Genomic DNA, 23,615 nt, shown 5'->3' with positions numbered 1-23,615 from the left:
AAAAGAAATTAAAAGAACAAAAACTAAGTTTAATTTTCATATACATTTAATTATAATTTTTTTATAGATTTCAACTATTTAAAAATATCCTTAATTTGTATATACTTTAAGATAATTATTATAATAGTTAACATACGTGATATATATAAATGATACATTAAAAAAATATTTATATTCTTAATACAATCAAATTAAATTAAAAATTAACTAAATAATTATTATGCATAGTAAATAGTAATAAGGGTTTAAACGAATACCATTAACATTTTCGCTACAATTTTTTTTTACAATGACAACAACAAATTTATAACTTAGGAGATCTTGTTGCCGAAATCCCCCTTGCATTATTGCCATAGCAATAAAAAAAATGTACGGTTGTACATGCGTATCTGTCTCTGGTGAGTTCGATTCTGTTCTTAATCCTTTAACACACTAGTTCAATTCCTTAGAGAACATATAGGAGGTGATAGGATCGACTGAATAACTTAGCACCTCTAATACTAAATTCATTAATTGAGCGGTATCTCTTATATTGGCCAAAAAGAAAGGGGCACAGACAAACCAATAACATAAGTTGACATATCATAAAGCAACCAATTCTTATCGGCACGAGATGTTGTCTTCATGAGAACGGTGAATTAGGGACCACAACCACCAAATTATCTTTGATATTTTTATTTTGATTTTTTGTAATTCTTGTTCTTCTTAGCATCCAACCAAAACTGTACAGCCAAACGTTATTGTCGTTTTTCAATATACATATAGTCTTTGCTTTTCATAATAACAAACTACAAATATCTCCAACCCTCACAAAACGAATTTTATTTGCCACTAGCTCAGTGGCAAACGGAAGCCCCTATCAAAATAGTCCCTCAAAGAGGATCGAACCAATTAGGAGCATTCCAACTCAAATGTAGGGAAACTATATTAATTAGCTTTTAGCTACAAAAACAAAGGATTAAATTAAGTAAATAAATTCTGTACGTGTAAATCTTGACTTACGAATCCCAATTCCAAATTATAAGCATGAATGCACATGATGAAATTAAACTGTACGTTTATCAAATTAACCGAGTATATATAGCTTTATGTATGGAATTAAGCATTAATTGTGTACTATATAATAGTTTTGTACGTAGCTAGCTAAAAGAAAAAAAAAAAGACTAATCTTAATTTCTTCTTGATTATACTCACCATTTTAATCCTCAATTCCTCAAATGAAGAATATATATATATCCTACCCTGCCAAGTCATGTAGAAGCTGTGCTCCCATCAAATTCCTGTAAGGCAGGTTTTGTCCTTCACCATCGAAAAGAGAGTACTGAACTGGTTGACAATCTTCAATTTGGTCCCTTGGATAGTACAGTGAACTCTGTGTTGCTGGCGGGAACGCTAGGCTCACCCCATGTTGCTGTAACCCTAGCGTCAAAGACACCCCACTCTGGTTGTTGTTCCCATTCTGATCATTACTTCCGTAAGAAACTATACCCGAGGAGTGGTGTGTGTATGATGAAAAATCAAGCTCCACTGACCCAAAGCACTGTTCGTGGCCCTTTGGGTCGTTTTTGTTATCTGGGGTACTGTGGTTGTTGATGATGGAGGATGCACACTCGGAGTCAATTCGAACCAGAGATGGCTTCTGATCCTCTGATCGTGATGAAGAAGGAGGTGGAGGGTATTCAACATTATTTGGGTTTATATCATTGTCTTGATCAGTAGCCCCTTCTGAGGAAGCTATGTTGTTTTCAGGGTCCTTCACTTCCTCCAAGTACATTTCCTCCACCATTGGCTTCCATAGTCTCACCCTTGCATTAATAAACCAATTCGAAACCTGCTTTGAAACATAAGGGTCAACCAACGGAGTTTTCAATTTTCACAAGAATATCATATCATATATCGTATAATATAATTATAACGACTTCATACCTAATGCCTATTTTATTATATGCAAATTAAAATATAACCAATATGGGAAATGAGGTATGTATGTGTGTGTGTGCATATATATATATATATATATATATATATATATATATATATATATATATATATATGTTAGAGAAAGATATGAACGTGCCTGTCCTCTCGAGAGACCGGTTTGGCGTGCTAAAATATGTTTATCAACATCGCTTGGGTACCTGCAAATTATGGTATAGACTCAAAAGTTAGTTATAATAGTCTGACCATCACTGTAATTAATTAAGCTAGTAATTAGATATCAAGCAAAATTTTGAGGGTAGGGTGTCAAACGAGGGAGATATATATATATATATATATATATATATATATATATATATATATATTACACACGGAAATTAAATAAAAAAGTATTTGTAAAATAAAGAGAGGACCAAATAAAAGAATTATTTACATGGCCACGTTAGAAACGTAAGATTGAAAATAATATGACGAAATACCAGCAGAAGGAATCTGAATAGTGATGCGCAGAAACTACCAAAATGTACCATAGTTTTTGCAAGCAGAAATGATTGAGATTCTATACGCTACGCATGAGAAACTCACGGCACCATCAACTTGCAGTTTGTTTTCTTATTTTATTTTAGGGAGAAACATTGATTCTTCAGCAAAATGTATTTTGTAGGTTACTTATATTGGGACATGAATAATATATGTAAGTAGCTAAACTAAAAATTACAAAATTAAGAAGAGGATATATTAGTAAGGGACAGAGTTTGTTACGGATGGAGAAAATGCTCAAAGAGCCAAGCCCGAAGAACTGAAACAGCTCGCTCAGGAAGGCCACGTTGGGGTCTCCAAGGATGGGTTTCCATCATGCTCATTTGCTGAAACGCCCTTTGTTGCCTCAGTGTTTGGTCAATAACTTTGAGCCTTGGCGTTTCGCCCCTTGTTGTGCCTGGTGCAACTGGGTCTTTCTCTCCCATGGCTTTTCTTGTTGCTTGAATCTGCGCCATAATCCCATCCTTCAAACACCTGAAATGTCTCGACATGGCTTTCAACGCCAAAGCTGAGTACACCGTGGCAGCACCATTCCCCGCCACCGCTTCGAACGACGACACCACGCTCTTCATCTGATTGCGGTAGTGCTTGTACCTTCTGTCAACCTTGAAGCCAAACCAAAGTCAATAACTAACACTGTAATTTGAAAGTTATAACTAGGCCCCCCATGGAATGAGAAAATGATTTGACCATGCATGTATGTTGGCAAGAAAAGGAAAAGGGGAAGGGGTTTTGTGTTTGTGAAGGTAAATGAAAAGGGTTCAATTGTCATGAGGTGAGAGCATTTATGATAGGGCCCGTAGTGGCTGCTCAGTTAGTTCAGGAATCAAAATCCAAAGACCCCCCAATCCCATCCATCAAATAACCCACACTCAACACCCAAAAGTTAAAGGACCTGGATGAATAGATAGATGGATAGCAAATTCACTTGGAGTAAAGGCGCGGATTTAACTTACTTACACACCTTTTTCCTTATTTTGGGGAACGATGGATAAAAAGGGTGTATTTCCTTGCAAAAAGTAGAATTATTACACAACACTCTTAATAAATGAAGCCAAACAAGATTTTGGAAACAAATATACCTCTTCCAGCATCGAAAGCAGCTTTGTCTTTCTCTTCTGCAACTCCACGAACTCTAGAGAGGTCAGAGAATGCTTCTTCGAGGAACCGATACCGTTATTTTCCTCTTCCCACTGCTTCTTATTCAACGATTTTGTTGGCTTTCCCAAGTCGCTTTGCTTTGCGTCAAGGCTACAAAACTCGTTGAGAAGGTCTTGTGCAGGCACCAAGAACTTGGAGTTCTTCACCAGGAAATGTCCTTGTTGATAAACGCTTGCAACTTTAGAATTAGAACTCACATACCCATCTTGTGATACCATCTGTTGCTGTTGAAGAGAAACTGGTTTTCCAAAGAACCCATCTCTGGAACTCGACGAAACAAAATCAAGATGTTGGCCTGTTTGTCTTAGCTCAAAAGATTGCAACCCGATAGAGGAAGGGTTGGTTGAACTAAGAGAGAGTGAAAGACCTTGGCTAGGCCTTTCGTTGGTTTCACAAGGAAACACACACCTTAGAGAAGAATCATCAAACCTGCTGCTGTTATTGTTGTTGTTGATGTTGTCTTGCCACGAGGCTGAATCATGACTTCCCACGATTAGATTATCGGCACTTGTTTGAGAAATATTCCCAGCTGGTGTGAAATCTGCATGCTTGTTGTTGTAGTCGTGGTGGTAGAAAGTTGTGGAATTATCGTTGATGGTTTTGGAAGAGGAAGGACCCGGTTTGGGGATGAAACTTCTCCACATGACAGCGTTGGTGTCACTCTTTGGAAACCCTATCATTTCCATGCCTGTGGTTAGGTTGTACATCTCCGGGTCTGACACAAAGCCTTGGATCTGATTCACCAACATCGTTGGATTTCCCGATGACACATCAGAGTAGCAGAATCCAGATGATGATTTGTCATCACAAGGTTGTCGAGCCATCAAATTAATTATATAATAAAGCTCTTCAACAATTGCTAAAGTTCTTCTCAATTGATCAAATTGCTTTCTCACCGGTTACTTATACTGCTTCAGGTTTCTTATGTTGCTGGAATATTTGCTGCAAGGGATATGGTTGGCTTGTTGAGTTGTTTCATCACGCAACAGAATCCAAAGGCTACTGAAACAGAGTTGAAAAATCATTAAGGGAGGTCCATACCGAATTATTTATAAGCCCAAAAGCCGAAAGGAAGTTGAATATACAGTTACTTTGCTTGTTTCTGTGAAAAGTAATTAAATAACTCATAAGATCTTACCGTAATGGAAGAGTGGAATAATTTGTGTTAGGTATGTGGGAAACGCATCAAAGTAGGGTTGGTGGTGGTTGTGGCGCCTGCGGTGGTCGGTGGCCGGTGGAAGCTACTTCTGGACGGCGACGGTGGTGATTTGGAGAGTAAGTTGAAGCTCCTTTTTATCTCAGACTTGTTCTCTCAATAAGCCAACATAAAGCTACCATGAAACCAACCTAGGAACAAAGGATGAGAAATACTTCCTCAGAAATAGAAGATCAGATAGGGGTGATGATGACCCTCATGCCATGATCATCATATTTGATATATGTCTACCTCTCTCTCTCTCTTTCTCTCTTTCTCTCTCTTAGAAGTGGGTCAATGCAAGATATAAATACAACCAAAACAGACTTCTGGTACAGTAAGAAAAATATCAAGGAAATTTCCTCAATTTTTTCTTATCCCTAAGGACCTACCACCAGTAAAATAAATAATGTTATTAGAAAATGTTTTAAATTGAATACAAATAATTGAATATATAAATAAATAGGCGTTGTCAGATATGAGTATTAATTATAAAAAAAATAAAAAATAAAAAACAGACCTTCTCTACGAAGTACTTATGAAGGACCAGGAGCAACAGAAAGTAATGATCGTCCTTTGCCTGGTACATATACTACAAGCCGCCACATGAGTTTACGAAAATGTTGATATTTTAACAAATTCTGCTTTTACCACCCGCATCCAAAACCAACCCAAACCCACCATAATGTTGCCATGATAGAAAAATAGTAGATTTGTAGGGTCTCTCTTCGCCCATGAATTTGTTTATTGTTTCACAATCACACAACCCTGGCCTTGTGAATTTTTTAAGGGAGAAAAAATATGGTGATGGGATTAAGAGGATCTTTGTAGGGAAACGAATCCCAAGATCGAAGTCATCCTAAGTAGGAGTCCTTTACTGGCTTTTTCAGAACGGTTTCAGAAAGAGAACTCTGTTTGGGCTGAGTTTTGTGGGCCAGCCTCTGTTCTCTTCCAAAAAATAATAATATAATAATAATAAAGGCTAGCAGAGTTTTCTGTTGTGTTGTTTAATCTGTAAACTATTGTGTTCTTACACAGCGCAGACAAAAGGTGAGAGAAGTAGTGAAATGAGAAAGAAAAGATGCGCCTGGGTTTGTGTAAATAATGTTCCTATAATAAGGGACTGTGCGGGAGATGAGATATTGAGATGAGGTGGTCCAATCTTTGCCCATCTAATTCTTATTAATTGGTGTATTAAAGTACTCCACCCATCCTCATCTCTCCATTTTGCATGGGACCGCATCTTTTCTTTATATTTATTCATCATCCAAAATATGCCTCTTCCACGCGCATTTGCATTTCATCATACAACTCAAAAACTTAACTAGGACATTAATTCAATCTATCTATTTATTTATTAAAACACTCTTATTAGGTGTTTTACTTAATAATACTTCGAGCACCAAATTAAGCTGCGGGCCATTTAATGAACTATATATAAACTAAAAAGTTTAAGGAAAACCTACATTATCCGAATGTATGGTGAAGGAACTGCATGCTAGCTACGTACGTACATTTAATATTTTGATGCTGGTTTTATTTGCCAATGATTATTGGCGATTTGCTATATTGTGATTGAAAATGATAATGTTGATCATAGGTAATTTTCAATCGAAACCAGCTTCAAACATGTTTTGCATCATCTCATATATATTTTAGAAGACTACTGCGTTTTTCCTTTTCATTTCTATTTCACGAACAAGACAAATAATTCATACATCATTTGTGCGTAATCTATCTTAATTTAGGGAAAGTAATAGAGATAAAATATTTGAAGCTACGTGATTGTTAATCTCGTGTTAGATTGATTGATTTGATCTAATCAGATCACCCCGTCCGCATGAAAATTTCCAATCGAAACTATTGATTGTAACCCGGTTCAACTAAGACTATTATCTAATTAAAAACAAAATTCGGTTAGGATGATTCAGCCAAACCATAAGTCATTTCACATTCTTAAAATAAAATAACTTAAACGGACATTGTTTAACTTAAGAATAAAAATGGTCAAAGTTTGAGAAGTGGTGAAAGGATAAGCAAAATATTTAAATAACATAGAAAAAATACAAAAAATAAAATAAAAAAGAATCAACCTTATCCCATTTAATTGATTCACAATTTTTTTTCCTCTAAATCTACCTAACCCAGCCATTAAGTATCCTTAAAACCGTTAAAATGAGTTAAACACTAATAGTTAACCCAATCAAATTGTTATGTTATAATAATGGTTATATTATTATTTTAAAATTATTTATTTGTTAAGTACCAAACTTGGTAAATTAATGGTTCGTATCTTTACTAACAAATTTTAGAGTTGTATATGTTGAGCACTGTATGTCTTTGGAAGTGAAATATTGAACAAAAGTTGCACAGGTTCTAATGAGTCAAACTCTCATACTGAAGTTAGTGAATGGAAAGCGAGAGAAGAGAGGAACGCGCGAGGGTGAGAGTGGAGGAGTGAAGATGGCGAACACAAGACAGCTTTAAATGTTTGTCTATTGAAAAGCAAGTGGTCCAGTCAGGGTAGCTTTCTCCGCCGATTACCAAATTTCTCCCCTCTCCTTTGCCCTACACCACAATGACGTCACCACTTCTTACTTCTAACCCAGTTTTGTACTTTTTTCTTTTATGGAGGTGTGCACTGCGCACTCCGCGCACCTCTTAACAAACACCACCTCCAGTCCATTCAATTCCTCCATCACCCTTCTTTTTTTTTAATTTCTTGTCTACCAATAAAAATTCTCTTGTTAATTGGCTGTTAGCCCCCGTAACTTTCACTCAAGATTTATTTTTTTAATTAATGTGTATGGCTTTTGTATGCTTTCTTGGGGAGTTAATAATGTAGGAGACTACAAATTGACGGTACATTCCTATCCTACTAATCAAAATTAATACAACACATTGTGGATACCATACACAAATGAATGAATAAGGTGGAGCATGCATCAACTTTCTTTTTCAAAATAACATCTTTTAAAAAATAATTACATTCTATGCCACCTTTTGAATTTCTTATTTTCCCCGACAATTAACGTCGGTTATATTTTTTCTTTTCTTTTCTTTAGATGTGAAAAACAAACATTTGAGGGAAGACTGGTTTATAGTTGTTTTCAAATTTCAAAGACCAAGATGGTTTTCATGGCCGTGGGAAAGGGGTCAATTAGGAACTCCACAAATGGCGGGGGATTGTGTGCGCGTAAGACCTGTACGAGCCTGGGACTTCATTAACAGCAGCAACATTTTTGAACAGGTTTGAAACTTGTAACTACATGCAACTCAACCAGGCTACAAACTATAGGGTGGTCCTGCTTCATATTTATTTATCTTTGTGCATTTAAAATTAACTCTTTTTTATTCGTACACTATTAAACCACCATTAGAATATATATGCGATTAGTGGTTAGGACCATGCTAATCCTACACTAGGGTTACTGTTATGTTGAAGCGGGGAGAGCATGCATAAGTGGGACGCAGTGCAAAGAGAAAATCATGCAACTTTTTTAATTAGAGGATCAATCGTGTCTCAATTTGAGAATGACGCAAAAGGGGGCAGGGTGGGGAATGCTTTTGCAAATCCACCGACTAAACTAGCTAGCCTGCTTTTATTATTAACAAAACAATAATAATATTCCTTGCCTCCACTATAAAAAAATCATCAACATGCTTAGGCATTATATATGCTATACGCACCTTGCACGGAGTGACATTTATTGGCTTGCATATTATATGTATCAATGTGGTGATTTCCACTTAAAATACTAACGCCATATTTCTACGATCGTTCGTCAAGTGAAATAACTCATTCGATGACTTTACAAGACCATAATTCAATCACATAGAGATATTTTTATATAAATAATTTTAAAAGTATTTGTATAAGGTTCTTCCCATTGTTTTGAAATGTTGTGATATTAATTAATGGTAGAATTTTAATATTGAAACTAACGACGGGTAGCTCAATAGATAAGCCGCACCTTGGCCGGGAAGTTTATATATGTGAGAAGGGATAAGAAGCAAACTGAAACTCACCAGGTCTGAATTATTAGTGTTTGTGTAGTATTAATTACTCTGTGTCTTTAAATAGTTATTTAGACAGTAATTTTCGTAGTTATGGATCATATTACTATTTTGGTATATTTATTATCTGTCTTTTACAATTATTTAGGCAGTCATAGTGCATGGTGTGAGTGCATGATGCTTTATGTGGGTGGACTTTAGGTGGTAGAGATATTTATGGATTGGATTCAATCAATTTTAAAGAGAAAAAAATATTTAGTTTAATTATTTTAGTTTTATTAATTTATTATTTAATTGGTTTGATTTCAAATTTAAATCTGATTCAATCTAAACTAACCATGTAATGGGATCATTTCCATTAAAATTAGGAAGGTTTCACATTCTTGAAATGTTTCTAAAGATTTATCATTATAATTGAGTGAACATCCATCAAATATGGATCACGAGATATGGGAGTTCTAGAATGACTTCAACTTCTTAAATCTTTCTCACTCAAGTTTAGATTGATAATTTTTAATTGATTTATTAATTTTATACATAAATGAAATATGAATAACATGTGTATATGGGCATATACGCAAATACTATCCAACGAACTCAGAAATGAAAATTAGTGTTCCTACACGCATGGGCATGGGGACTAATATAATTACTTTTACAGGTTAACTAATGCAGTGTTAATTTTAAATTCATGATCAAGTTTATTTCATTTTTTTCTCATAGAAATAAAAGAAAAAATTACACCCAAATAGATCCTATATATGATATACGATTTTCTTAACTACAAATACTGAGATTCTACTCTCATTGTTGTTATTCATGTAAATTATTTTCCTTTTTGTGGGACTACAATGGAGTTTTTCAACTGAAAAGTAGCAAACTGCATGTAATGATACAGTTTGAATTTTCCTTCCTCGCTCGTTTTCTAATGGAATCATTTTATAAAAGATGGGCATGCACTCACCGACAGCAATAAAGTCAATACAAATGATAAAGGCCGTAAACGAAACAAAATGTTATATGTCACGGAATAGTAACATCACAGAATAATAATTTGACACAACGATAAAAAAATATAAAATATGGAAAAAAAACTACTTTGAACCAATGATTTGATAGTTACATCTGACTTTTAATTTTATCCAAATATGCAAATTAATATTAAATATATAATAAACAACATAAACTAACACTTATAAAAAAAACACAATTTTGTCTCCAACCACGTGTAATATTTGAATTTAACTTTTTGCAATTCAATAAGAAAAATAGTTTTAAAAAAAGTGTCAACAGTGTTAATCTTCTTCTGAAAGAAAAACTAAATATTCAATGATTTGGATTATACATATATAAAGAGAGGGAATGTATCAAATAAAAAAATTGAGAAACGATAATTACAAATATAAACTACTAAATTATGTAATTGACGAAAATAATTTTTAATTAAACTTTATTTATTTCTCAATTAAATTAGGGATGATTCAGTGTCTCTTTTTTATGATAAATTGGAGAGTCAACAAAAAAAAACTAATAAATTATGTGATTATTTTATATAGTTATGAGACTATCAATTTTTAATCTTGAAAATTCAAGGATAATTATATGATCTAAATTTATAATTATCAATTTTTGTTATATAAATAATTTTGTATATTTGAATAATTATTATTCCTTACAATTTGATTTGATTTTTTTTCTAATCATAATATTAATATATAGTATTTAAAGTTAAAAATAGTAACTAATCTTCATCAAAAATGATATTTCTCTCCAAAAAAATATTATTTAAAATAAATAATAATAATACTACATACACAGTCATTTAAATATAAATTATCACATATAATATATTTATTGATTTTTATAATAATTAAATTCAATGATATATAATTAACTGCTTTTCCAATGTACCAAAAAATTACCAATACTAGCGTTGTTCTTCTTGCATATATCCATTATTATGTGGGATCCTCGTGTATCCCTCTCAACATTTAACTCTAATCTGTTTCCGACTGAGGAGTTGTTTTCATTCCACATAGCACGTAGGATAAATGCAAAATTTTGTGTTTTATTATATATTAATTAATGGTAATTTAAACACTAATTGAACACCACTAGAGATTGCATCGCATGTATCCTTAATATAGTTATTACCAAAATTATGAAAATAACCTTTTTCTCCCCTCATAAATGAGTTTCTTCAGGCTAAACCCCTTATTAACAAATGTTCAGCTTGTGTGGATGGATGATTATGTGTCGAATTCCTTAAGAGGAAAGTCTTATGAAAGCCACCCATTATTATATATAGCCATTATTATATATAGAGGAGGGATATATATAAGTTTCACAACTATTATACAATTTTATAATTTTTAACTGGATAATATTTTCTTAAAACTTATCATTGGATTAAAAGTTCATTTCATATAGATCGCACATGCAAAATTTTATATAAATAAAAAATCATTTGTTTTTTTCCATATATATTAAAATCGACGTAATATAAATATTTCAAAATATATTAAAATATAGATAATTTGATTACTTTCTTGTTGTTCAATTTTGACAAAATTTAATACGGACAATCTTGATAATATGTGAATATAACTTAACAGTTATATCAATAAAAATTACATTATATATCAAGTTATAAAAATAATGCAATAGTTATCAAAGTTATATCGGTATGATTTGATTTATTCTCGTATATAAAAATAGTGTAATAATTATCAAAATTATACTGGTATAATTTGATCTTCCCTCGTATATAAAAATAGTATAATAATTATCAAAATTACCATGGTATAATTTGATATGTCATTGTGTGTATAAGATTGATAACAAACGAAAGGATAGATAGAATTTGATATATAGATCATTTTTACATAGTATAAGGGCGGATGTAGGCAAGGTAATATATATATATATATATATATATATATATATATATATATATATATATATATATATATATATATATGTATATATGAAGCTTGAGGAAGCATTTTTTTTATATTATCATGTTAGATATATTATATAGTACTAAACAAAGTTTGAGAGAACAAAGATGTAAAAAGAAGTAAAACAAAAGAACCGTACGTCATGTTTCAAAATTTCTTTTTTGTTAAGAAATTCGGTAGGCATATATATTAGTCATATATAAGTAATAATATGAAGGAAAAAAAGCATCATTTATTTCCAACAAGGGCCTATATGCACATGGACGCATCCATAGATGTATCAAACGGGAAGGGACAGAATTTTTTTGACACAATTTTTTAAATATTTAATTTTAATAAATTAAGAGTTTCACAAAAATAACAATTATTAATTTTATGTGTAAAATTATACATAGAATTCAATACTAGAATAGAATTAAATAAACATAAATTTAAAACCTATTTTTTATTCAATTTTTATTAATTTTTTCCCCTTCTCAAGCATATAAAAGAGTCTTGAAATAAGGTTCCTGCTTACCCCTAGATCCGTGATTGTATATGCATGCCGTAACTAGTTGACATAACTTATCACTATACAACTTATTCCATATTTATTTATGTTTAAAATTAATATGAATAGATTCAAGAATATTTATAACGTGCTTGATTTTAAGTTTCGTAGGTAATTCAAAAGTTAATAATTGTAGTTTTCACATGTCAAGAAACTATTAACCTAATTTGTTTGGTAAAACATTGATTTAAATGCAACTACTACGATTAATTTGTACTTAATTGGATTTGTAAAGTTTTTTGAATGAGCTGATGAACAATGAATAAAAGCGACTAGGGTTTGAATCTCCCTATTGAAGTTCAAATTATCAAAATTAGACTGCTTCCTTGAATCTAAGTCCCCCGGCCCCTTCAATTAAACCCACGGTTCTAATCCTGTAGATACACTTAATCTATCGAAGCCTTAAGCATAGAAATTCGATACACATTCTTGCTTATGAAGTTTATTAATCCCTATAATAATCACAAACAAGACAGTATTTTTTTTTAACAGCATAAACAACCTAAGATCAATTCGCTAATTAATGGCCAGTCAAAGAAAACATTAAGCAAAAAGGAAATTTGCTCAAATTCATAAGAGAAAATATGCATTAAAATAAACAGATCGATTCAATTACAAAGAATTTCAGCAGAGTTCATCTATCATAGAAAACAAAACGGAAAACCAGAGAAAGAGAAAGAGAGGAAGGTAAGGTGTGATGACTGCATTGAAACTCTAGGACTGAGATCTTTCTCCAAGGTGCAAATCTTTAATAGACGAAAGGGAGAATGTGGAACCTTGTTTCTGTTCTCTTTATTCTTCCTTTTCCCGCTTATATTGTGAATTTATAGGGTGAATTGTTACTGACTTTATACAACGCTCCAACGCTTCAAGCAACCTGACATTTTTCATGCTAGCACTTATTATTGAATTACTGAATTATATTTAGAGTTTAGTATAAAGGAAGGAAATAAAGGGAGAAGAAATTAGTAGGAAATTGTCAAGCAATAGAAGAGACAATAAATTGTAAATGAAATGTTAAAGGGAAAGTAAAAGCCAAGAAGATAAGAAAAATAAATAATAATTTGAATGCAAAAAATGATTGCAGAATGTACATGTGTTTGAGTCTAACAAGTCAAAACTACTTGTGATGTAATATTAATAATTTTCCTCTATCTGATGTCATCTTAGTTTTCATCTATATTTATTATGATACTCTACCTGGTTAGTTTCGTGCATGAAGAATCTAATTTATCTATTTTTTTTCTCAAATTATTTTACAAAGATAAAATAGTAAATCACATAAAAAATAAAGATGCATAAAATAGGCTAAACAAACATCACTTTATTTTTTTATATAATTTCATTTAGATGTTATTTCCCACTTCTCTATAAAATAACCATTTTCTAATGTATTACTTCCTAAACAATACATGAGCATGAGTGATCAAACTAAAACCAATAACAATATAGCACAGAAAAGAACAATAAAAATTAAAATTACATTAAATAGATGATAAGAAAGAATTACATTACAAGAGTTTGGTCTATCAGACTCCTAACAATGGGGGGTTTAGTTTCTCATTGTTGTGAGAGACTTTACATTTTAGGAGTTGATGGGGATAGAAGAAGAAAATGGATGGATAATGGAGAAGAAGGAAAGAATGGCTAAAGAAAGAGAGTTTACTCTATTAAAAATGCTTAGACTTTGGGTGTATTCAATAGAGAACTTTATTATTATGCTTAGAAATGATGCACTGGATCTGTCTCATTGTCTCTCTCCTTTTGCTCCTTTTATAGGCTAAGATAGCTTTAGAATCCACCCGATCTCGTGTTAAGCGCGCCCTTATGGGCTTTAGCGGATATGGTAGTGATCACGCATTGAGCGCGACAATATTTGGGCTTAACGAGTATGGTGGCGATTGTGCTTAGCGCGGGATTTGCACTAAGCGTGTCTTTTGACTTCTTCATGGGCCTTCTTCGCACTAAGTTTGGTTGGTCGCTAAGCGAAATGATGCACTGGATCTGTCTTGTGCGTTAAACGAGTTATTTCAATCTTTAATTTTTTTTTTAGGTTTTGCATCAATTTTTTCTTTAAAACACTTGTAATTTCTTTCTTTTAAATTATGATGGTAAAAAATTAAAATGATATTAAAATTCTCATTATCTCGTTAAAAACATAATAAAGTAGAGGAATTTTAATCATCCTTAATCAAAATTGACTATTAATTAAATTCAAATTTTAAAGTTGTTGGAAATAAATGAAGAATAGAAAGATAGTTAAGAAATAGAGTGAAAATATGAGTTGCTTGGTTTAAGAGAAATAGAAAAAAAAAAATTAGTGTACCACATGCATAATTGATGCTCTTCATCTTAATATCTCACTAGAAATGCATTGTCACACAAGTAACGCACCCGATAATGGTTAAAGAAAATTGATTATGAGCTACAAAATGGATTATGAGAAGAAAAGAAAAGAAAAAAAAGCATATCACAACAATTAGCGCATGAGCACGCGCGAACAACAAGTAACAAGCATGAGTGAAAGGAAGTGAGGGTAGTAGAAGTACAGTAAAAGGCAAAAGCTAACACACTTTTATGCATTTCTTTGCATATCATCGCGAGAAAATATTTTTGTGTGGGGCCCATCTTTTCTTAAATTTCTCCACTCTATTTCGTCGGTATCAAGCAACAGAAGTTCAAACCCTCATCACCTACAGTTCTCTTTCGATCCTTCGTTGCATTTCTTTCTCAGTTGAACGCTAACAAACAAAGTGTTAGAGTCTGTCTGTCTTTGGGCCTTCCAGCGTTGTAAATCAATTTTCCAAGCTTTCTATGTAAAAATAAAATAAAAACTAAGGAGAAAATTAGAGAGTTGGATCTATGAATTGAATGTAATGAGATTTCTATATTTTTTATTACAATTTTTCCATTATTTATTTATCCAAGTGACTATTTTCTTTAATTTCCTTAATCCTTACCAAATTTGATGAAACAAATTAATGAAGTATGAATTTATTATTTTCATTGACTTCTCCATTTAGATCAGTTATTTCACTTCATTCATATAGTAATGTCTAACCGTCTATTAATTATAGTGTTTTGCCCTACCAGATTGGTCGCGCTGGAGCCTGGAAGTACTTTGGATTGTACATGATTATTTTTGTTTGCCTCGTTACCCATGGTACAAGACACAGCTGTTGCAGATGATAAAACTAATTGAAAGCACATCGCTTATAAGCATATACCGTGCTTGAGGGAGAGTTGAAGTTTCCCAAACACACCTTCAAAGACTAATAATATCATAATTCTGAACCTTCTAAACATGTTTGGTTGTGTAAAAATTAATTAATTAATCAAGTTAAATTTGAGTATAATTAAACAGAAAAACATATAAAGTTTATATTGAAGTGAAAATTTCACAAGAACTTTTATTTGAAGACAATTTTTTGAAAATTTAATTAAAAATAATTTTTTAAAAATTAAGATCATTAATTACATAATATCAAGTTTAAGGAACATACTGCTCATGGTCCTCTACCCAACGGAATGTAGCTAGGAACTGGTCCTCACATTCTTACACCAACTTTGACTTGGTCGGTTTTTGTTTCACCTCATATATATCCACTCGCTATTAATTGTAGCTTATTTTTTTTCTTTTCAAAAGAAAGTGTCTCCATCGAAAATGACATAACAATGAGCTTGAGTTCAATTTTTTCCAGCTGAAACTAAGAGTTATGTAAAGATGGTCCATGCTTGTCCAATGTTCTTGCAGTTATGCTTGTTGGTCCATCTGATTGTATTTTTTTATTATTATTAAGTTTGGTTGAATTAAGGATAAATGTATTAAAGGCTAACAGCAAACAAGGCTAAAAAGAGAGGGGGCCACAAGGTTTGAGCATTACAGCGGAGCAAAGGAAAACGACAAAACATCACAAGCAAGCTTGCTCAGCGAAGATAGATTCTGTCCCTAACGATAAAACGAGGCTTCCCTGCAAATCAGTGAAGACGACGACGAGGCAGAAGAAAAGGCTAATTGCTTGCTTGGCCAACTCGTTTTATTTGTCAATCCGTTTAATTTTCCTCTCTTTTGGCCCATATACAGTTACTTACAACACAAATTAAATATGTATGAAACTGATCTTTTACATGCTGAATTTCCTGTTTGTACGTACATGCATCTTATATCAGATTAATGCAAAGAAGAAGAAGATCTTATGTGTCCTGTAATAAGGCATAGACTTTTAATTACAGCCAGCCGCCATATCCTTTTGCAAACCTGTTTCTATAACAGCATCAATATTGCATTTCGGAAAGACTGGAACCCTATTAAGGGAGGACGACTCTAAGTAATATATATATAACATAGTTTAATAGTTTATAGTATACATTCAATTTATAAGTTAAAAATAATCAGTTGATGAAAACTCCTAATTGCAAAGCATAGTGTATAAAATACGCATTTAAAGTTTTTTTTTAATATTTTGTAATTTTTAGCTTTAAAAATATTTGCATGTTAAACTTTTTGGATTATATACTCTTTGGGTGTTAAAATGATGAATAAAGAAGAAGGGGAAATCAAATAAATTAGTTTTATTTTTCTGAAAGATAAAATTGAAGGGTAATATTTAGGTTTTTTTGTATTGTTTTATTAAGTAAAATTAAAAATTTATCTTACTAAATATAATAAAAACCGACATTAAATTTAACAATTCTAACTTTAATTAGAAAATAAAGCTAAAGTACTTATTATACTGTACATAAGTTTTATCCTTTCTTTATTGAAAATTGTTCCTTTTGTCCTGTTAGAGTTTTTGTAGAATTTTTTTTTTTACAGTTTTTCTTTTAAAGAAAACTCCAACATAAATTGAGACAATTATTATTATAAGATTAAGACTTCTGAAAATAAAATATATAACTGATTTTAATAAGTTAATATTCTTTATTGAATAATTATTGATATATTTAAAAAAAATATTTGTAGTAAGCAAAAATAGTTTTTTTAGGAGTTTAAAGCAAAAAAATTGATTGGGTCGGCCTCAAGATCTCGTTCTTTTATTTTTTATTTTTCTTTGAATTGTTCTTTGAATTGATCTATTTTAAACTTTAGAAACAGGACAAAAAGTTCTAGAAAAAGTAAAAGATTAAGATTTTTACCTATAATTTTCATTCTTCTGTTCCTACCATTCCAACTGCCAATTTACCAGTGATTTTTTTTTTTTTGGAAAAAAATAAGGAATGAAAAATACAATTATATTCATTCTGTATTGATTTGAAAAATTCTTGTGACACAAAATAAAAGAAATTTTTTAATTTTTAATAGTTAGTATTTTCATTATTTTTTTATTTCATACATATATTATTTAAAATTTGACTAAATTTTATTAACTTATATTTTGGATCTACATGTATTTTGAACCAAAATCACATCCAAATGCATATTCTACGATTAATAGCTTCTTATTTTCATGTCAAATACACACATTTTAGCTTTGTTATATAGAACCAAACACTTGTTCAATTAAGAATTACTAACAAGTAGGCTCTGCTATAAGATAACTTCTTATTTTTGTTGTTTCGTTGATGAGTTTTTCTTCTAATTTATATTTTTTTAATAAATTTTGACTAATAGTTAGATAATGTATTGTTTGTTCCACCTTTTAAAAAGGCTTGTACGCCACGGTGCATTAATCACCAATCAAAAGACAAGATAAAACAAGCCATTCCTTGTTTAGTGTAAGTTCTTGTGTAGTATAATAGTTTAGTTATGCTTCCTCTCTATGTACATCAAGTCATCTGAGCCATTCCTTGTTTTAAGGACGGAGGCCTTATCTGTTTGTTTGCAACTTGCAAGACATAATATAGCCATAGGTCAAATCTAGTGAAAGTCTCTCAACACGGAACAGAACAGGGGCCCAAACCAAAAGTGGTTAGATCTCAAAAACAGTGGGTCACCGAGACTGTTATTCGCTATGCTTTCTTTTCTGGTGTAAAGGTGGGCCAAAAAATGTGGATGAGCCTGGCCCAAAAAGAAACGCAAACACTAAAAGGATATAAGAGGTTGTTTGGTATGATTGTTTTCTATTTGAAAATGGTGATGTAAATGCGTTTGTTTAGATTTTTAAAACAGTGAAAATACTTTCTCAAACGAACAAAAACCTGAAAACAAAAAATTTATTTTCAGTTGAAACCACGAATCTCATTTTGGATAAAAAGAAAATACGGTGACAATGAATGTAATTTTAAGCAAATCTAAAAATATCTTTTTGAAAACGCATTTTTAGTGTTTTTGTTTCTTGAAAACAAAAAATAAGAAGTCAAATCAAACATATTTCCAAAATTTTAATCTTTTAAAAATGAAAAAAGTTTTCAGAAAATGAAAATAATTTTCAAAAAATGAAAACAGGAAATAAAAACAAAAAAGGAAAATATAAACCAAACGCAACCTAACTTTCTCTTCCAAAAACATAGCAACAAGGAACCACACCTATGAAGCCATTTGTCATTCCATGATCACTCTATACACACCTCTGAGGCTGTTATTGCTTAGCAACAATCACATTTGGTTGGTAGCTGAAAATGAAAATCACACAAAAAAATAATGAGATGAAGTGCAATTGGAACATAAAATAAGCATATTCTTTTTTTGTGGCTCTAATAAATTTACCATCATCATGGCTGTGTTACCTTTCTCATACTCAGGATTTCCCACTCTATCTCTCCCATTATCTCAACAAAAACGGCTTAAAACGAAACCAAATTCCAACACAAACACATGCTCACTAATCCAATGCTGCCACAACCAAACAGAACCAATCGAACTAAATGGCCAAGCCAGATTTCCAGAGAAGAATCCTCACATCAACCCTGCCGCTGCAGTTCCACCAAGGCCTCGAAGGATAATCCTTGTTAGACACGGAGAGAGTGAAGGAAACGTGGATGAGAGCGTGTACACAAGGATACCTGATCCAAAGATATCCCTCACTGAGAAAGGAAAGGTCCAAGCAGAGGAATGTGGTAAAAGGATTAAGCAAATGATTGAGAATGACCATGACCAACATTGGCAGGTTTACTTCTACGTCTCTCCATATAGAAGGACCCTTCAAACCTTGCAGCACCTCGCTCGTCCTTTTCAACGCTCAAGAATCGCTGGCTTCAGAGAAGAGCCTCGCATTCGAGAACAAGATTTCGGTATTAGCCGAACTGAACACTTTTCTTGTGTGTGTCAGTGTGTGTTTTCAATTTCAGTTACTAATTGATTCTGTGATTTAAAAGGGAATTTTCAAAACAGAGAAAAGATGAGAGTGGAAAAGGCATTACGCCAGCGTTATGGTCGTTTCTTTTACCGATTTCCAGATGGAGAATCCGCGGCTGATGTATATGATAGAATAACAGGTAATAATAATAATATGTACTATGTTTTTGCAAATCGTACATAAAAAAGTTAAGTACTGATGTTGAGTTTTATATATGTATGGTACAAGGATTCAGAGAAACGCTAAGAACAGATATTAACATTGGACGGTATCAGCCACCTGGGGAGAAAAAAACAGACATGAACTTGGTCATTGTGTCTCACGGACTAACACTTCGAGTTTTTCTGATGAGGTGGTACAAATGGACGGTTCAACAGTTCGAGAGTCTCAACAACATGGGAAATGGAAATATGCTTGTCATGGAAAAGGGTTTTGGTGGAAGGTATGTTTTGTATGCGTATTATTAATAGCTTATTATGGAGATCTAAAAGGAGTGAGCATGAACAGGTATAGCTTACTGATGCATCATGGAGAAGAGGAACTGAGACGGTTTGGATTGACTGATGAAATGTTGATTGATCAGGAGTGGTAAGACTTATGATCCTATTAATTCACCCCATTTACTTTTTGCCCTTTTGATTGGATATTTATTTATCTCATTGCTATGTGGTGGCTGATATACGCTGAAGGCATAAATTTGCAAAGCCTGCTGATCTGAATTACGATTGTCCAATGGTCAATTCCTTCTTTCCCCACCTCAGTGAAGAAGCATGCAGGTACGGTTAAACAAGGAGGGTGATCAACAATTTATACCAACTTCACCGTCAATGCAAAACATATTTAAAAGTTGAATTACGACAATGAGGAGTATGTTCTTGTAACTAGCTAGTAGGAAAAGTTGTACCCAAAAATTATAATATATATATATATATATATTTATGAAGAAGAATCAGATGATGTATATGATACTGTATACAGTTCCCGTATGAACTACTTCATGATCACGTGTGGGTATCTAACTCCTCAATTATTCAGTTACAGTTGGGTAGGATCAATCGGTTTGTTAGCATCCTAATTCAGCAATTGTACAGTAATATAGCAGTATAATTACAAATGCTTGTAAGATTTCTCAAATCCGGCTCTTAATAAGTAAATCAGAAGATTTTTTCATCTCTGATTATTTTCTCCTGGATCATCTCCAAGCTTCAGTATCATCATTCATCACCTATGAGCAACTCCTTCCATGGCCAATTCTATGAGCATTTGTTCATAGAGTCTTCATCCTACCTTTAACTCAAATGAATCAAAACTTCATTACCTCACAAATCCTTCGTCCTGATGAACTAATTTTACTCATTAATTTGGTCCATGGATAAAACTAGAACATGTCATGCATCGTCATTTCAGTAATATAGAAAAAGGAAATCAAAATTATTTGAATATAACAAAAATCTGACAATTGTACAATCAAAAACCTTGGGCTTAGACTCTGATATCGTGGAAGGAAAAGTGCAACATTAAGCCTTTAAATAAAAAAGATATATATTGCCGTATATGGATGATTAATTTATTTTGCTATGAAAAGGTGAAAAGAAACGAATTAAGAGTCCAGGCAGAACCTTATCCATCTTTATAACGGGGTAGGTTTGATTCATAAGCATCACTAGTGCTGAGATAATGGTGTAGTGCTGCTATCATCAAATGTACTATAAGATATAAAAAGTTAATAAATGAAGAAAGTGGAGATGCGGGGTATCGATCCCCGTACCTCTCGCATGCTAAGCGAGCGCTCTACCATCTGAGCTACATCCCCTATAATATTTGAGATGTGCCTAATAAATTAAATTCAAATTTCACTTTGAACTGTTTTGACATTGGTATTATTCAAAACTTCAAAATGCATTCCACGTATTTTGATACAAGCTACAATCTAAACCTGGTTTGGAGGAGCAGGGACCTCCACACAAAGAAGAAGAAATTCAGAAAGGATATTTTTCATTGCCTTTGCTTGATCTTACATGCATAACAAAATTCTAATCTTTTCGTGCAAAATGGAATATTACAGGATCAAGTTTGTTAAGCCTGTTTAAAACTATAATTCACCCTCAAATGTAATCCTTGAGGTAAGCTGGTCTTCCTACTCTTCTCTTGGGCTTATCCATTGCTGTTTGCACCTGTGTTACTGCTTCCACCCCTGTAGTTGTGTGTTCTGCATCTGTATCATATGTATTCCATATTTTTCAAAATTCATGAAAATGTTCAATAAGGTTGACCTGAGCGTCATCCGTACGTGGGACGGCACTAGACCAACCATTAAAAGGAGTTCAATCTTTTAAAAAAAGAATTATAGTTTTATAATAATTGTTTTATATTATTTTAATAAATAAATTGAAACAATTATTATATTTTATGTCTTCATTTTTACTCAAATTAAAATGTGACATGTGATTAAAAAATTACTCTTTTAGTTTAATTATATTTAAAACACTAATTGAAAATATTTTATTCATTAATTATATTTATGTTATTAAAACGTATTTTTACTTTATCAATAATACTTCCCAAATTATATTTTTACGGATTTTATACCTTTGACCACTATTGAATAAAAAATAGAAAATTTATCTATAACTTTTGTATATTTTTTGCAAAAAAAAATTTACAAAATAAAAATTGTATGAGGAATATGAAAAAAATCTAAAATTTTCATTTAATTTAAGGATTTATTCACATTTCAGCTCGAAATTATAGAAAATTTTGCATAACTTTTTTTGTAGAAAAACTTTTAAAAAAATCATAAAATCAATAGAAAAATCAGCATAGAAAATCTAGAAGAAAAAGTTGCAGGTTGAAATCATATTACAAATTACCTTTTTGAAAATATATAAAGACAAAAGATTTTTTTCATCTTGTTTCGATGACTAAAAATTTGCAAATTAAATTTTCTATACTCTTTTAATGACTTAAAATCATTAATAATTAACAAGAAATAACTTTAAATAATAGAATAAATAATTATTTTGATCTCCAAATATATAAATCTATGATAATTTAATTGTTAAAAGAACAAAAATTCAAATTTAATCTCTTAGTATTTAAAAATTACAATAATTTTATCTTCCTATTAAGTTTATGAAATTATTTTATTATTAAATTATAATGTTCAAAGACCCATGTGATATTAAGTTTTAAAATTTAGATATTAAATTATCATTAAGTTATACACAAAATAAAATTATCTCACCTTTTATATATTTATGAAACAAATCAAAAATTTTATTTTTTTATAAACTAAATTATTATCAATTTACACATTCAGTTACTAAATGATCATTTTCCTCTGAAATAATTTCTACTATTTAATAGTATAATAGAAAATCTTATTTATGTCAAATTGAAATATAAACAAGTTTTTAATAATTACATATGATTTTTTTAGAAAAAGGCTTAAATTATTATTTTATTTTTAAATTATAATTTTTTCAAGATATTAATAAATATAACGTATAGTTATCTAATAAGAAATGAAAATATAATTTTTAAAACAGTAAAAAGGTATTTTAAGTATAATTTAACTTTTTTCTCGTAGAGCAAAAAAAAAGCAAATTTAATCTTTTAAAGACGTACATTCTGCATACACAACGCACACACACGATTGAGACTACATTTCCCTGTTAACCAATCATCTAATAAATCAGAGCAACATATAAAGATATAAAATATCATTTTAGGAACCAATTGCAATATGATTTGAAAGTCTACTATAGTCTACAAATAATATATTTAATATAAAGCCTATACCAAGCTCTGCCCCAATTTCTAGAGTTAGATATGAATCCCAAATTAATGGTTGGTACCTCTGGATCTCTTAAATTTCATTGAAAAACAGAAAATTAAAGAATCCACGATATCTAATTCGTGTAGTGCTGTTAATTATCTTCAAATGTAAAACATAAGAAAACAAATTAATTTTGGAGATGCGGGGTATCAATCCCCGTGCCTCTTGCATGCTAAGCGAG

The 23,615-nt window shown here is 31.6% G+C and overlaps 2 protein-coding genes and 1 non-coding gene across 5 annotated transcripts; 1 reads left to right on the top strand and 2 right to left on the bottom strand.

The window, feature by feature from the left end:
- Positions 1-1,011: 1,011 nt before the first annotated feature.
- Positions 1,012-5,848, bottom strand: LOC114425014 (homeobox protein BEL1 homolog). 3 transcript variants are annotated; one of them, XM_028391752.1, is made up of 6 exons: positions 5,355-5,848; positions 4,778-4,986; positions 3,561-4,641; positions 2,701-3,083; positions 2,078-2,138; positions 1,238-1,831 (listed from the first exon to the last, which is right to left on the bottom strand). In XM_028391752.1, the coding sequence occupies exons 3-6, from the start codon at positions 4,461-4,463 to the stop codon at positions 1,238-1,240; spliced, it is 1,941 nt and encodes a 646-aa protein (XP_028247553.1). In that variant the 5' UTR covers positions 4,464-4,641; positions 4,778-4,986; positions 5,355-5,848. The 3 variants fall into 3 exon arrangements, with proteins under 3 accessions (XP_028247538.1, XP_028247553.1, XP_028247545.1); XM_028391737.1 differs by lacking the exon at positions 5,355-5,848 and having other exon boundaries at positions 1,012-1,831; positions 4,778-5,222; XM_028391744.1 differs by lacking the exon at positions 5,355-5,848 and having other exon boundaries at positions 3,561-4,638; positions 4,778-5,222.
- Positions 5,849-18,898: 13,050 nt separating this feature from the next.
- On the top strand, positions 18,899-20,730 carry LOC114425006 (phosphoglycerate mutase-like protein AT74H). Its single transcript, XM_028391728.1, has 5 exons — positions 18,899-19,531; positions 19,616-19,735; positions 19,825-20,038; positions 20,104-20,184; positions 20,286-20,730. The coding sequence occupies exons 1-5, from the start codon at positions 19,015-19,017 to the stop codon at positions 20,380-20,382; spliced, it is 1,029 nt and encodes a 342-aa protein (XP_028247529.1). The 5' UTR covers positions 18,899-19,014; the 3' UTR covers positions 20,383-20,730.
- Positions 20,731-21,336: 606 nt separating this feature from the next.
- TRNAA-AGC lies at positions 21,337-21,409 on the bottom strand. The gene has a single exon. It is a non-coding gene; the product is annotated as a tRNA-Ala (tRNA).
- Between the last annotated feature and the right edge of the window lie 2,206 nt (positions 21,410-23,615).

Source organism: Glycine soja, chromosome 1 (assembly GCF_004193775.1).
Source record: "Glycine soja cultivar W05 chromosome 1, ASM419377v2, whole genome shotgun sequence".
NCBI lineage: Eukaryota > Viridiplantae > Streptophyta > Magnoliopsida > Fabales > Fabaceae > Glycine > Glycine soja.
The sequence above is the reverse complement of the archived record's forward strand: the minus strand, read 5'-3'. Positions and strand labels throughout refer to the sequence as shown.

Bases quoted from the DNA above. Each gene is read 5' to 3' on its own strand.
- LOC114425014 (XM_028391752.1), bottom strand. From the start codon at position 4,463: ATGGCTCGACAACCTTGTGATGACAAATCATCATCTGGATTCTGCTAC. The intron at 3,084-3,560 runs GTATATTTGTTT...TTTGGCTTCAAG, and splicing joins TGCTTTCGATGCTGGAAGAG to GTTGACAGAAGGTACAAGCA. The intron at 1,832-2,077 runs GCACGTTCATAT...GTTTCAAAGCAG, and splicing joins CCGGTCTCTCGAGAGGACAG to GTTTCGAATTGGTTTATTAA.
- LOC114425006 (XM_028391728.1), top strand. From the start codon at position 19,015: ATGGCTGTGTTACCTTTCTCATACTCAGGATTTCCCACTCTATCTCTC. The intron at 20,039-20,103 runs GTATGTTTTGTA...GAGCATGAACAG, and splicing joins GAAAAGGGTTTTGGTGGAAG to GTATAGCTTACTGATGCATC. The intron at 20,185-20,285 runs GTAAGACTTATG...TATACGCTGAAG, and splicing joins ATGTTGATTGATCAGGAGTG to GCATAAATTTGCAAAGCCTG.